At 40.9% G+C, this 14,225-nt stretch overlaps 1 protein-coding gene across 12 annotated transcripts in view; it reads right to left on the bottom strand.

The window, feature by feature from the left end:
• Positions 1-1,374: 1,374 nt before the first annotated feature.
• The window catches only part of HIVEP1 (HIVEP zinc finger 1), a 91,221-nt gene continuing 78,370 nt past the window's right edge, over positions 1,375-14,225 (bottom strand). For all 12 annotated transcript variants that reach the window (XM_035124484.3, XM_035124479.3, XM_035124487.3 and 9 more), the window contains 2 exons: positions 4,676-5,190; positions 1,375-3,165 (listed from right to left, as the gene is read on the bottom strand). In XM_035124484.3, coding sequence (XP_034980375.2) covers positions 1,975-3,165; positions 4,676-5,190 — 1,706 coding nt within the window. In that variant the 3' untranslated portion in view covers positions 1,375-1,974. The remainder of the gene's footprint in view (positions 3,166-4,675; positions 5,191-14,225) is intronic.

Raw genomic sequence — 14,225 nt, 5'->3', positions numbered from 1 at the left:
TTTTACTGCCCCTAGTCTCTGTATTTTTGTGCACATTGTTTGGCTGGAGAACTACATCACAAAATTGGGAGAAGTGTGGATTTCAAAGGATTGGTTTGAGAAGTGTAAATTAGGTGGCTTCTCATTAAAATGCAAGCACAGTCACATTTCTCTACCATCTTTCTTCCTCCTCCCTTACTTTGAAGATGGGGGTTTCCTACATATTATAAGCACTGCAAGTAATGCATGCCTGCTGGAGCTATGGGAATAGAATTAAGCTAGGGACCAAAGGCTGCGTGCATGAAACTAAATCCAGGCAAGAGAGAAATTCTTCGGTTTGAATGTTCAACAAGTGCTGGAAGGGGTTCACTCCTCCTAAAAAAGAAGGATCACACATTGGGGATACCCTTTCAGACCTCAGTTGCAGCAAGGCACCACTTTATTGGATGTGTGTAATTAGCCTGCATCTTATAGCCTCAACTGTGATGCATTTTTTGTTAAAAGTGTTGCTGCCGTTGCTCTTCATGAAATTTCCAATTTTATTTCACAAAGGCGAGAGGCTGTAACAGCACTTTCTAGGATAATCAAAGATTAGGCATTAGTGGCCGATTTCCCTTACCATATTTAGCAATTCACAAAGGTTATGTAATATATGATACAGAAAGACCCTCCCCCCCCCACCTGCAGTCTACAAATCTATGTGATGACTATTCACTGTCTGCTTCCTCTGGGATACAAAGTCGGTGGGAATACATGCTTCCTACTGACTTGCATCGCTGAATGAAATAAAAAGTGCTTTCGAAATGGAAATATATTCTTATTGTCTAAAATATTCACCTGTGAAAGGCTCTTTGGAAACTATAGGGGGAGCTTGAGAAGATTAGCAACTGAAAAAAAAGGCTACAGCAACGTGGTTTTCATTTACTCTTGTGAATGAAAAAAGTGAGACACAAAAGCTATTCTTTTCTTTCTTAACCATATTTTAATTTAATAAAACATGGCTTTATGCTTCTGTTGGACAGCAAACATAAGAAAAATAACACGAAGTTTTTTTCATAGTCACAAATGTAAATATGCTTTCTTGTGACAGGCAGGCTTCAATTAAAATAGCTTTAATTTTACTTAACAGGTCCCTCAAATATGAAAATTAGGAGACTTGTGTCCCTTACAAGAAAAGGAACATTTGTTCCTTGTGATTTTTTTTAAAAAAAAATAATGGTGGAAAGAAGGAAAAATGCCGCTTCTGGAAGTTCTCTTTAAACCACTGCTAATAGACAGGTTCTTTAAAAGCTTTAGAAAATGGATGAACTAATGGTTGGGGGGAGGGCGCTAAGTGGGAAGTTAATTATTTCTTGCTGGCTCACTTGCATGAAGAAGGCACAACTTGAGCAGTGATAAAGTCAGTAAACAAATTTTTTACTGAAATAATTCAATAACACAGATACGGGAGTTTGTTTTTAAGTGTAAAGCTAAAGTCATACACAAGAAAGATGGACATACCCTTTCCCCAAGACTAATATGGATACAATAAATATGGAGTTGTACATACTCAAATCTGTACACACAAACTTCGCCCCACAGCCATAAAAATTTACATTTAACAGTGCAACATATAATTTAATCATTTATTTCATCCGACGTAAGATTTTTTTATTTATTTTGTTTTACTTACGAAACACAAGTAACTACTTGGTTTTAATATACATATAATATATATATAATTTTGACAATCTGTACAGTATTCTAAAACATAAAACTCCAAAAAAAAGGCACAATTGTCTATACAACATGTACAAAAATGGCCGGAGCTGACAAGAAACAACAATTATTGGTCAAAAATTCATGATTGCACAAAGATTAGTAATGAGTTTGTGTCAGAAAAAAAATGTGCTTTAAGTAAAAGGGAGGTTTGCAGGAAAACCTGTGTTACTTTAAAAAAAACGAAAAACAAACACTCACACACACACACACAACCCAACGTAAAACCAAAAAACCCTAGGTTTCTATTATAAGTCTGTCCTCATCGTCGCTGCTGCCGTCACTAAACTCCACAGTATTTTGCCTCTCGGGCAACCCTTTCCGCCTATGCGCTTGTCTATCTAGAGAGACAGTCCGATGTCTGGGGCAATTGGGTAAAACGTCAGAATTCACCTTCATAGGAGGCTCTGAAGCAGAAGCCTGTTCGACCTGAACAGAATTGATATTGCACTTTGGTTTCGTATGACTCTGTGAGTCAGGCTTTTCAGTGTCCAGTTTACCTGGGCTATCGTGCCGTTGGTACCCGCTTGAAGGATCAGCCTCCAAACGACTTTCAATGCTGTACTGCTGGTCGGTGGGTCCCACCTGAGGAGATGTAGCACTGGTGACTGGAGCAGCAGCAGCATCGCCAGCGACACTTGCAGGACCCTGATGTAGACGAGTTTCGGAGGCCTTGCTACTAGAAGCTGGTGTTTCTGGAATGCCCTGCCCATCTGCAGTCACAGGGCTGACCGAAGGGATTAAAGTCGGCAGTGCTATGTTTAATATTTGCAGACCTGGAATGTGCGTCTGAGGGCTTGAGTTGCTCTGAGGGGAAGGATTTGCAGTCAACACTTGTAGGCCTACAGCATTCAGCGTTAATCCCGAAGGGTGTATTTGCGGTGTGATGTTGGTGTTCGTCAGGCCTAAGATGTTCACCGTCTCCATGCTCAACGACGGAAGAGGCTGCAGGGTTGGTGCGCTCAGGCTCTGGATTCCTGGCACATTGATCTGGCCTATTGGGATGCAAGGAACAACGCTGTTCATTTCAGCAACGCTGAGATGATTTGCAGTGCCGGACATTGCACATGCTGGGTCGCCAAGTGCACTTGTAGTTCTGTGGATCACGCTAACGGCAGGAATAGTGAGCTGTACTGGCCCAGCCTGAATGGGGAGGAAAGTCGAGTATGTGGCCAAGCCAGCAGGTACCACATGGATTCCCCCCACTGGAATCATCCCGTAAGGGGTCTTGGTTTGTTGCTGCGAGTGCAAAGGGAGGTGGCTAAACAGGTGAGTCTGAGGAGGTGCTGATTTCATGATCTGTTGCTGATGCTCCTCGGGCTTCTGCAGTTGCATCTCTGGGAAAGGCGAGGCCATTGAAGGAACAACCGTGGAGGTTTGTGTACTCTGGTCAACGGGTGGAGAAGGAAGTCTTGTAGAAGTTGTGCTCTAGTGTAACAAAAAGAATATTTTAAAAACCATCAATAAGAAGATACAGCCAGTTCAACATTGTCTAGCTTTTTATTATTATTATTATTATTATTATTATTATTATTATTATTATTATTATTATTACTGAAGAAGAGGAGGAGGAGGAGTTTGGATTTGATATCCCGCTTTATCACTACCCTAAGGAGTCTCAAAGTGGCTCACAATCTCCTTTCCCTTCCTCCCCCACAACAAACACTCTGTGAGGTGAGTGAGGCTGAGAGACTTCAGAGAAGTGTGACTAGCCCAAGGTCACCCAGCAGCTGCATGTGGAGGAGCAGGGAATCGAACCCGGTTCACCAGATTACGAGTCCACTGCTCTTAACAACTACACCGCACTGGCTCTCCATTGTCTAGCTTTATTTCTTAAAATGTGAGAGCAGCCAACCACAGGAGAGTTGGGCATCCGCTAAAAAACACTCCTCCCTAAGTGCTGTGTGTTTATTATTTTTGACAGATTCTGCTGGGTCTCCTGTGTTTTAGTTCCATTTGTGGCTCTTCTGCTTTGAACATTTGGAGCATTCTTTGCCCTTGGCAGCCCAGATTGCTTCCTCTATTGGCTAAAGTACAGCCACCTTTGTTTCAAGTTAAATACAAGAAGGCCCAAACCATTCTCTCCCTTCCTCCATCCCAACACAGCTCAAAACCTCTTCTCAAAAAGAGATGTTTGCTAATATTCTACTATTGTTAAAAAAAATTACAAGTCAACCAGAATGTGCTATTTCGTTGCATTTGATTTCCAAAGAGTCACATAGGTCACATGGATATATAGCAGCTTTAAAAGTACATCTATATGGTATAGTTTTGCAGGCTCGTCGTTCTTTGCATTGCTAGCTATGACAAAATTCACACTCTTTCCCCTTCTATTGCTGGAAATGAGGAAGCTCTGTTTCCAAGCATGGGTCAAGCCTCGCTGAATAGTAGTTTGTGAGTATTTATACATATATATGGATATTTACGTAAAATACACATGGCTATATAGTTCTACAACAAAGAGTTACATGCAGTCACAGCAGTGTATTTATTGGGAGACGGAATCCCATTAAATTCACTGTGCCAACGGTCCATGGCTAATGCACAGAAGAAATTTAATCGTGCAGCCCATTTTCACTGAAATCCTTCTAGGTCAATGTACTTAACAGACTAGAACACAGGTAGCATTCTTTGCCTCCCAGCAATGAACTTGGAAGAGTGTGTGTTAATCTGCTCTACATGAGCATGTGTGTTACTCTATCAATGGCTACTAACCATGATGGCTATGTTCTGCCTCCACTGTTGGAGGTGGCATGTCTCCGAATAACAGTTTCTGAGGATTAGCTGTAAGGAGAGCCCTGTTGTGCTCATGTCCTGCTTGTGAGCATCCCATATGGGCACCTGGTAGGGTCTTTTGCAGGGTTCGAGTTAATTCTATAATTTGTGCAATTGGTGTACAGATTACATCTAATACAAGTGAAATGAATTATCTGCTCACCTTGGAAGTTACTGTCGTAACAGTAGGAGCAATAGCAGAACTTCCCAATGCTTCTTCTGGGTAGTCCACGTACATCTGATGGCATGGAGACTTGGGAACAGTCTCAGAGGAGACAGCAGGATCTGTGCTTGTTGCTCTGTCTTGCACATTTCCTTCGTTTGCTTCTCTGGGAACAGCTGTAACCAGTGGCCCTGAGCTCCTGCAGTCCGACTGCACTGTACTAAGTACCGTCATCTTTGTGAGAAGTGCTTTGGGCAGCCCATCCATAGAGTCTGTGTGAACCCCAGCAAAGCAATCTGCAATTCTGATTTCTTCATCAGCACTTGAGATCTCCTGAGAAATGTTTCTAGATGGATGATGTTGTGGGCTGGCTGAAACGGAGGGAGTGGCAGATAAAACTGATTCAGCTTGGCTGTCTTCGTCATCATCTTCGTTATCATTGTCATCGTCATCTGGCCCTTCTGAATCCTCTGCATCAAATCCGGACCGATCATAACCCAGCCGCTGCTTTTCACCTATGAGAGGGCAAAATTAAATGCACACATTTAGAGCATGATTCAATATAATCTTGTTGCCTAAAATTTAAGAGTCTAGTTATGTTTAAAAATTATAACAAGAGGGATATAGTCTTTTTCATTTCGCAACTTAACTGCATGTTAGTGCACTTACACCCATAGTCACCCCATTCAGTAGAAGGTCATCTGCTATTAGACCCCTTAAAAATTTTTTTTTAAGTGCCCAGCACAAAACCCCTGAACCTACCATAATTGTCTGTAATCTGACAGGCTTTGCCAACCTTGGAGAAGCTACTTTGACTGAAATTTTCATTCATGTCTGCCAAAAGGAAAACAGTCATCTTTTTCTAATTATTATTTCCTAGTAACAAATTGGAGGGGGGGCAGAGGGGAGAGGGCAAAGCCTTGTTTCCCCAGGGACAGACTCGAGACCAGGCTGGATCGAACAACCCCACAGTGCCTTGGACTGAGATGGGCTGTTTCCCAAAGTACTGAACAGGGGTCCAAACTCTGGTCTGTGCACACCCCAACAGGTTTGCACTCATGCATTTGTGAATATAATTTCTGCACATCATGTTTTAGCTCCTTTATATGCATTAGCTGGAACAAGCCCAAGGAAAGCCCCCTTTCTTGGTCTTCCTCCTCCTGGGTGGTTGGAAAAAAGGCTTCTATGGTGGTCAGCTTCACTTGCCACAAGCCATGGCCTATGATTCATACAAGCCATGTATGAATGAGAGATCGTGGTTTACAACAAAGTGGTTGGTTAAACAACCCAGCTTCATATCCCATGTTTTTCTATCTTTCTATCTTTTTTTGTTGTTGAACTATTTGAAATGTAAAGAACTTCTTACAATATATTGCTGTTAATAGAAAAGTTACTAAGGAAAGCAGACTGAGAACTTTGATCACACAGCAGAAATGCTTTCACACCCAAAGGCCAGGAACTTATAGATTTCGAGTAGGAACAGAATTAAGCGCAGATTTCAATGTTTACTTTTCTCCCCTACAGATTTTAAAATTAAAACCTCACTTTACCGAAAAAGAAACCCCAAACACCTTAATTCAAGCTGTAAGTTTTTATAGTTCCCAGGTGCTCAAGCTCATTCTATACAGGAACTACTCACAAATCTATTCTAGTGACTTTTTAAAGAGACCATAAAATATGGATATGTAAATGAGGGAAGGGTTGTATGTTATCTTAAAGGTGATTTTCTACAGGTGTTGCAAATTACAAACCAGAACAAGTTTCATTTAAATTGCTTGTCCTCCACAGTGTAACATGTGACCGTTCAAATGACAATCAACACATTAAGTACAGCAACAGTCTACGTGGTTCCTTGGAGAAAACAAGAAGGAATGATAAAATATTTCAATTTGAATTAGCTTGGAGGGAAGTTAAATTACAACAGGCTGGGGGAAAAGACACATGGATCCTGCACTATTGAGAAATGGCTATTTATTGCTCACAAACCTAATCCTAAATCATCTGAAATGATGAAATGACCTTTATGTATATTGCTACTTGTATCTGCCATGACAATTCTGAAAATAAGAATAATCCTTTAAATGCAGCACTGTTGGGCAGCAGTAAGTTGTGAAGCTCTCTTCTTGCTGCAGGTGTTTCCACTGATGTCTAAACTAAGCTGCTAATAATGGTGTTCGAAGACTTTGAAGCCTGTTCTTCCCTTCCAACTGCCAAAGCAACCCTTACAGCAGAGCTAAAAACATTCTGCTTAAAATTATCAGCAAAGTATTAACGGCTTCTGTTAAGCATTAGCAAAGATTGAAAAACACAGTGTTCAAGATATGGTATGTATACAAATGGATAAAGCAAATGGTGTAGTACAGTACTTATGTCTCTTATATTTTTCAACTATTTTGATAGAGCTCGCAAAGCTTTATTCTGTATTAAGGCTCTTTGCAAACCTCAATAAATTGAGGCATGCTATTTTTTTAATTTAAAAATCCCACGGAAGTGGAATCAAAACTTTTAAACACTGTTACCCTCATTTTATATAGCCATTAAAACATAAAATTACCTACAGAATATCAAAATGAAGGTGTGCAGCTACCAATAACTATTTCATTCTGTATTGTTAAAAAACATGTCCACTGCAAAACACCTGACTGAACAGCAAAAGAGCCGTGAACAAGACAAAAGAAGGATCAGGCAATGGGGAAAAAATGGCAACCCTATGTTTAGTCCTGATATATCCAGCCAAATATAACTGGCTAGTCAAGGAACATCACAAAGCGTATTCTCTCCCTGCCTGCTCCTTCATTAGTTGTATCTATATTATTTAGACCAACGTAGTGCCCTCCATAAGTTGCTGGACTCCAATTCCCAATCAGCATGGTCAAGATCATGAGCTTATGGATAATGATTGGGATATTTTATTTATGTTTAGTATAAAGTATACATTTTTAAATAAGGGGCAATGATGACAAACTTCCAGAAGAGTAAGTCAAAGAAACCTATTAGGCAGCAGCAGTCACATTAGCACCAGCAACAACGCCACCAATTTTGGACACTATCCTTTGAAGAGAGGACATGGTGTAACGCCCAATTTAGCTGATTGTAAATAAATTGGTATGTCTTCATATCCTCTAATATAAACAACATCTACTGTCATGGAAATATCTTCTCATGCATTGTTTTAGGCTTTCAAAGCAGGCCTTTTGGAATATCAGAATGGATAGTTTGGCAGCCATATCTATTCTAGAGACTGGTTTTGGTAATAAAAGTCTTTTCTTTCATACACATAATTGAATATACCTAACCACTTAAGATTACACTTACTTTTAAAGCCTACTGACCAAATTATTTATTTTGATATTATCTTTACTGCATCACAGACTTATACTGACATCTGCTAAGGAAGCCCAGACTGGGGAAAAACAAAAAGCCCCTGATGATTAACAGGCTTTGATGTTTGCCTTGAAATGATAATAAATAAAGGGCTTGATAGCTGCAGAAACTCTTTTTCATAAAAAGGAGTTTAAAGAGTTGTTTGAATGACTCCCTACTGACTGCTCTGTGCAGGCCTGCATTAAACAAGCCAAGCCCTTAGTCTCCTCCAACACTGTCTGTGCACCTGGCAGATACGGATCTCCTCACATAACTGTCTTGGTGGGGAACTGCAGCATACCCCATATCTATATCATAGGCTATTGCTGAAGCTACAAACAAACAAACCATTATTTATACCCCACCCAACTGGCTGGGTTTCCCCAGCCACTCTGGGCGACTTCCAACCGAACATTAAAATACAATAATCTATTAAACATTAAAAACTTCCCTAAACAGCGCTGCCTTCAGATGTCTCCTAAAAGTCTAGGATTATCTACAGTGGTACCTCTGGTTAAGAACTTAATTCGTTCCAGAGGTCCGTTCTTAACATGAAACTATTCTTAACCTGAAGCACCACTTTAGCTAATGGGGCCTCCTGCTGCCGATTTCTGTTCTCATCCTGGGGCAAAGTTCTTAACCCATGGTACTACTTCTGGGTTAGCGGAGTCTGTAACCCGAAGTGTTTGTAACCCGAGGTATCACTGTACTGCCAGTTCTCTGCTGCTGCTGCTGCTGCTCAAGAGTGTATCTGTACAAGATTATCTTGTAAAGAACAAATAATAAGGATCATATTCTGTTGATTTAGAGTCCATCTTTATACATATATTTTTTTAAACTGCCAAAGTCCATTTGTTAATTTACTGCTGCTACCTCTAGATGCCAGCAGCTGCTCCTCCAGGCCTGTGCACCCACTGGCAACTCTTATAACTTGAACCCCCTTCTCATTAATGTTACTGATTGCCTTCCCAAATGCATTTACATGCAAAATACAGCTGCCTTCATATCCTGCCAGCCAAATGTTCCCATCATTCAGTTCTCTTCCTCCTCCATTGGCCACATCCTTCCTTCCTTGGCCAAAATGCAAGAAAATGGCTGATTCCATACGCCTGCACTGACAATTTTAGGGGGCGGCGGTAATGTTGAGGTATGATGTAGCAGCAGCTTTTTGAAAGTCAGACCATTTCCCCTAGCCTCCTAACACTGCAATAAATCTATAAAGGTCTTGTGGACCACAATAGGGACACTAAAAGGGCCTGCTAAGTCTCCTGGGCCTTATGTTTGACAGCTCTGCCCTAAACATTAGGAAATAAGTTTCCCTGATAAGCGCCTTTAAGCTGCGATCCTTAACATACTTACATTGAAGAATGTCAAGTTCTACCAAACAGGACATTCCCCCTCAAAAATGTACACAGGATTGGGGCATTAATCACCTAATTTAGAGGAACACATAATGAAAACTTGGGCCAGCACTGTGAAAACTGATATCCCTAAGCTGAAGTATGTCACACTGAATGGTTCACCTGGCCTGACAGCATAGTTCAGAAGCCAGCATTCCAAACATAGTAGCCCTGTATTTTGGGCGTAAAGGGCATTCTTTGGATTAGGAGATGAAAGATGCAAGAGTGATTTGGAACATAAAAGGTGAAACTAAGTGGTATTCACCAATACCCAAATGGTGGCAAATCCAAAAACAAACAAAGAACACCGCCACAATCCACCCAGCCCTGTTGCCATAAATCTCCAATTCATATAGTGCTGAGAAGCCTCATGGAAAATAAATGGAATCGGTAGAAGTGTTGTTAAAAGAGCTTCACATAAATGCTCTCCACAAGCTATATTTGCCCCTTTCTGCCAACTGTCTCTGACAAACTCACATTCAAATTCTGTGCAACCTACCAAGTTTAGAATGAAAGCTATTACACTACACTGCCTTTGGCAGCGAAAATCAAACAGCAGAAATCTGAGTGTGTTGGAGACATGTGGATACAGTTGTTTTAATTTCTATTATGGTTTTAACTGCAGTCTGTTCCTGTCAACCCAATATTTTGCTACTGGGTTAGAACTTGAGAAAGGAGATATTCAAGAGTTTTATGTATCAGTGTATTTTAATAAAGCAATATTATTAACATTTTCATCCACTATGATGATGAAGTATTGCAGGAGGTCTAAAAGCTTCCAGGATACTTTAAAGTATAATTGGCTCAATAAAAATACTGGCAGCAATTCAGATAATTGCATGTGCAGCAGAATTAGATTGTTGGCTGCAAAAAAAGAACTTTGAGAGCAAAAAGCCATCCCATAGCTTACAATGGGAAAGCTCTAACTATGATCAAGATTCTCATCTTGTCAAATCGTGACCTATGCAAGCCCTCCAATATCTAACACAGTAAACTTGAGAAGGAAGCTAGTATTTTTTCGCTTTAAGGTGGAGGTCTCCTTGCAGAGTCATGAAAGTGCCTATTGGGATACTTTTCAGAATGCAATGCTTCTATTAGTCTCTAAAGGAATGGTTTGTCCACTTGTTTTAAACTACAGGTATTGTAGTGACGTTGGGATGTGGGTTAAACCACAGAGCCTAGGACTTGCCAATCAGAAGGTCGGCGGTTCGAATCCCCGCGACGGGGTGAGCTCGCGTTGCTCGATCCCAGCTCCTGCCAACCTAGCAGTTCGAAAGCATGTCAAAGTGCAAGTAGATAAATAGGTACTGCTACAGTGGGAAGGTAAACAGCGTTTCCATGTGCTGCTCTGGTTTGCCAGAAGTGACTTAGTCATGCTGGCCACATGACCTGGAAGCTGTACGCCGGCTCCCTCGGTCTATAGAGTGAGATGAGCGCGCAACCCCAGAGTCGGTCATGACTGGACCTAATGGTCAGGGGTCCCTTTACCGTAGTGACACTGTAGCCAAGGAGGAAGAGCTGCTTGCGCCTGACACCTTGGGATGCAACAGTATACAGTCATACCTCGGTTTAAGTACGCTTCGGTTTGAGTACTTTCAGTTTAAGTACTCCGCGGACCTGTCTGGAACGGATTAATCCACTTTCCATTACTTTCAATGGGAAAGTTCGCTTCAGGTTAAGTACGCTTCAGGTTAAGTACAGACTTCCGGAATCAATTGTGTACTTAAACCGAGGTACCACTGTACATACACAAATATTTGCCCCAAAATCTCACAGGAAGTCGCCAAACCATTAAAAAAGATATGGAGAGTTAAACAGCAGTCTCATCGTTCTGTAGCACAACTGTCTACTGTGTCAAGTGGAGTACAATATCATTTGACATTTACAATTTCTAAAGCTAAAAAAACCCTAATGATCAATACAGCAAAAATCCAATTGGGTCTGCTGCATTCGCAAGCTGAAAAGATGTAACCTGAAGCAGACGCAACATGAAGTATGACTGTAAACAATTTGACACAAATAAGAAAAATACTTAGAAGGGGGGTACCCCCCCCAAAACAGAAGCAATGGTATCATATCATATTGACAAAAACATGCACCAAACACACTGAACTCATGGTTTGCTCTTTGTTTATTGTCCAGGAGACCTAAACCACAAGCCTGGATTCAGATGACATTCTAAACCAAGGCATGGCTTATCTCAGCACGGTGCAATACAAGACAACTAGGGAAGAACAGAGTGGTCAAAGTCTCCACCCTGGAGGCCTAAACACTCACAAATTTTGCTAAGCCATACCTTGGTTGAAAGTTGGTTTAGAATGCAAACCTAATTTTAATGTCCTTATTTTGTTTCTTAAATTTCAGAAAGGTCAGCAAAATAATGCAGGCCTGAACATCTTTTATTACAAGCATGTAATAATTTTGATGTTCATACCCCATCGTTATGACAATGTAATTTATTTGAATGAATTAGAATGCATTTTTCACAGATAGGAACTGCGCCGTTTATATAACCACCCTAACAAAAATGTTATGTGACATGTATCCTCTTACATACTCTATTCTTCTCCAGCATTCTGGGGACTGTGCCAGTTTTCCAATTAAAATTCAGTGCACAGTAAATCCTACAGAAATCATTGCAGATGAAGAGTGCCTGGTCTACATGAAGTGGAAGAGTAGACCATACAACTCAAGACTTGAGGTAGACAATGCAATTTTTGAATGCTCCCCTAAGAAAGAAAGAAAATCGACTTCCGGTCTGCCGCGCTGGCAGAGAGGCGCAGAAAACTCGAGCTCCGAGGTTTCTGGCTTAGTGGAGGGGGGGAATTCCGTGGGGGCGACGCAGACCCCCATAGAACCCCAGGTAGAGCATCCCGGGGGCAAAATAGCTCGGCAGAGCTCCAGGAGCGACTCCTCCGCTGCCCGGTAAGCTTATAAGAGCCCCGAGAGCCAGCAGAGTTGTAGTTGCGGGAGCCATTTTGAGCACCAACGTTACCTCCACGAAGCAAAGCTCCAAGCCTACAGCCTGCAAGTGGCGGATTCTTCCCTTCAAAAAGAAGAGATTTGGATCAAGTAAGTCAAAAATTTGTGAATTGGATTGGATAATTGGCGCTGGGAGGAGGCTTAAAAGGGAAGTCAGCCCCCCCACTTGAGTAATGGACGATGCAGTAGGGCTGTGGAAAGCTCAAAAATTTTCTTTTAAGAACTTTTTTCCTGATGCAGAGTAAGGGAAAAAGATAAATTGTACATAAATCTCTGCAAAAGACTGTGATTTGACAAGGGGAAACCCCCCCCCCGTGAACTTGGAGTCGGGTCAAAGGAAGGACCGGCTAGCAGATTTTATGGTGTCACAATAGAAAGGAATGTGATTGTCTGTATGAGTCTCAGACTGAGAGCTGTAAACAAGCGAAAGAGGAAGCTTTAGAAATAAATTTCAAGGCTACTCAGTGTTGAATTTGAGACTGAATAATAAGGAAAAAAAGTAAAGAAATAGAGGTTGGATCCAGTTCAGATGGGACTTTATTCTTTTTATACTTGGAAAATATAAAACAAGGACAACAACAATACCACTTCCTGCTCTGCCACAATTATGGAGGTGGAAAGCATCAACAGGAAGGAAGAGAAGGTTCTGGACTGTGAGAAGAATGGTACACAGTGGGACTTGATTTTGGCAACAATTCTGGAAATGACAGAGGAAATTCGCAATCCTAAAGGTGTTGCAACAAGCATGGATGAGAGGATTGCTGAATTAATAGAACTGAATTTTGAAATGGATGATCCATATGAATACACGGAGGAAGAAGAGGAAGAAGAATCAGGGGAAGGAGTAGAAGAAGACGCATGCTGTGATTTGATTTTAGGGGAAATTCTGGAAATGACAGAGGAGAACTGCAACCCTGAAGGAAAAGCAACAACTACGGGAAAGAAGACTGCTGAACCAACAGAACTGAATTTTGAGATAGAAGAGGAAGAAGAAATCACTGTTTCACCGGTGGGAGGGGTGGAACAGGAAAGGGACTTGACTCAAAAGTCCCCCCAAAAAGGGAAAAACAAAAAGGTTGTTATCCCAGTGAGAGAGGGGGAGAAGGAAGCATGTGGGGGGCAGAAGGAGAATGTGATTGAAGATAAAATGTCGGGAATACAGCAGGGGGGGGGGAAGGGCTGAGCAAAGTTTGGATTGGGACAGAGCAGGAGTGGGATGAGGAAGATTCGGGGTGATTTTTATAGGTGGACAAAACACGGCCTGAACTTGGAAAGTATTAAGGAGCTGGCTGAAATCTCTGGAGACATCGATTCCAAGGAAAGGGGGTAGATTTAGTTTTGAGGGTGGGAATAAAAAGGGGGGAAAGATTTTGAAAATTAATTATGAATATTTTTGGGTAGAGAATAATGGGTAATAAAAGTAAAGAGAAGTATGAAGGGTAATTGATTAATAAGAAGTTATAAGTTGGGAGAAAGAATGTTATTTTAGATTTGGAAACTGCAATAATTAGTTATTATTAAGGAACTCAAGAAGGGGAAATGAGGAAGTCCGAAATGTTTTCCACTTTTCTATATTGAATAAGAATTATTTAAGAATAAGGTTATGAATTGGGAGATAGGATGTAATTTTATGATGTTTAACCAAGATTTGGAAATGGTAAGAATTAATTATTAACAAGGATTGTAAGAAGGGGAAGTGAAGTAGTTTGAAGAGATAAGATGTGATAATATTGTCATTTTTGCCTTTCTTATTTCTGTATTTTTTTTACAGAATCTTTTTTTTCTTTTTTTCTTTATGTAAAATT

This window comes from Zootoca vivipara, chromosome 8, assembly GCF_965207765.1.
Source record: "Zootoca vivipara chromosome 8, rZooViv2.hap1.1, whole genome shotgun sequence".
NCBI lineage: Eukaryota > Metazoa > Chordata > Lepidosauria > Squamata > Lacertidae > Zootoca > Zootoca vivipara.
The sequence above is the reverse complement of the archived record's forward strand: the minus strand, read 5'-3'. Positions and strand labels throughout refer to the sequence as shown.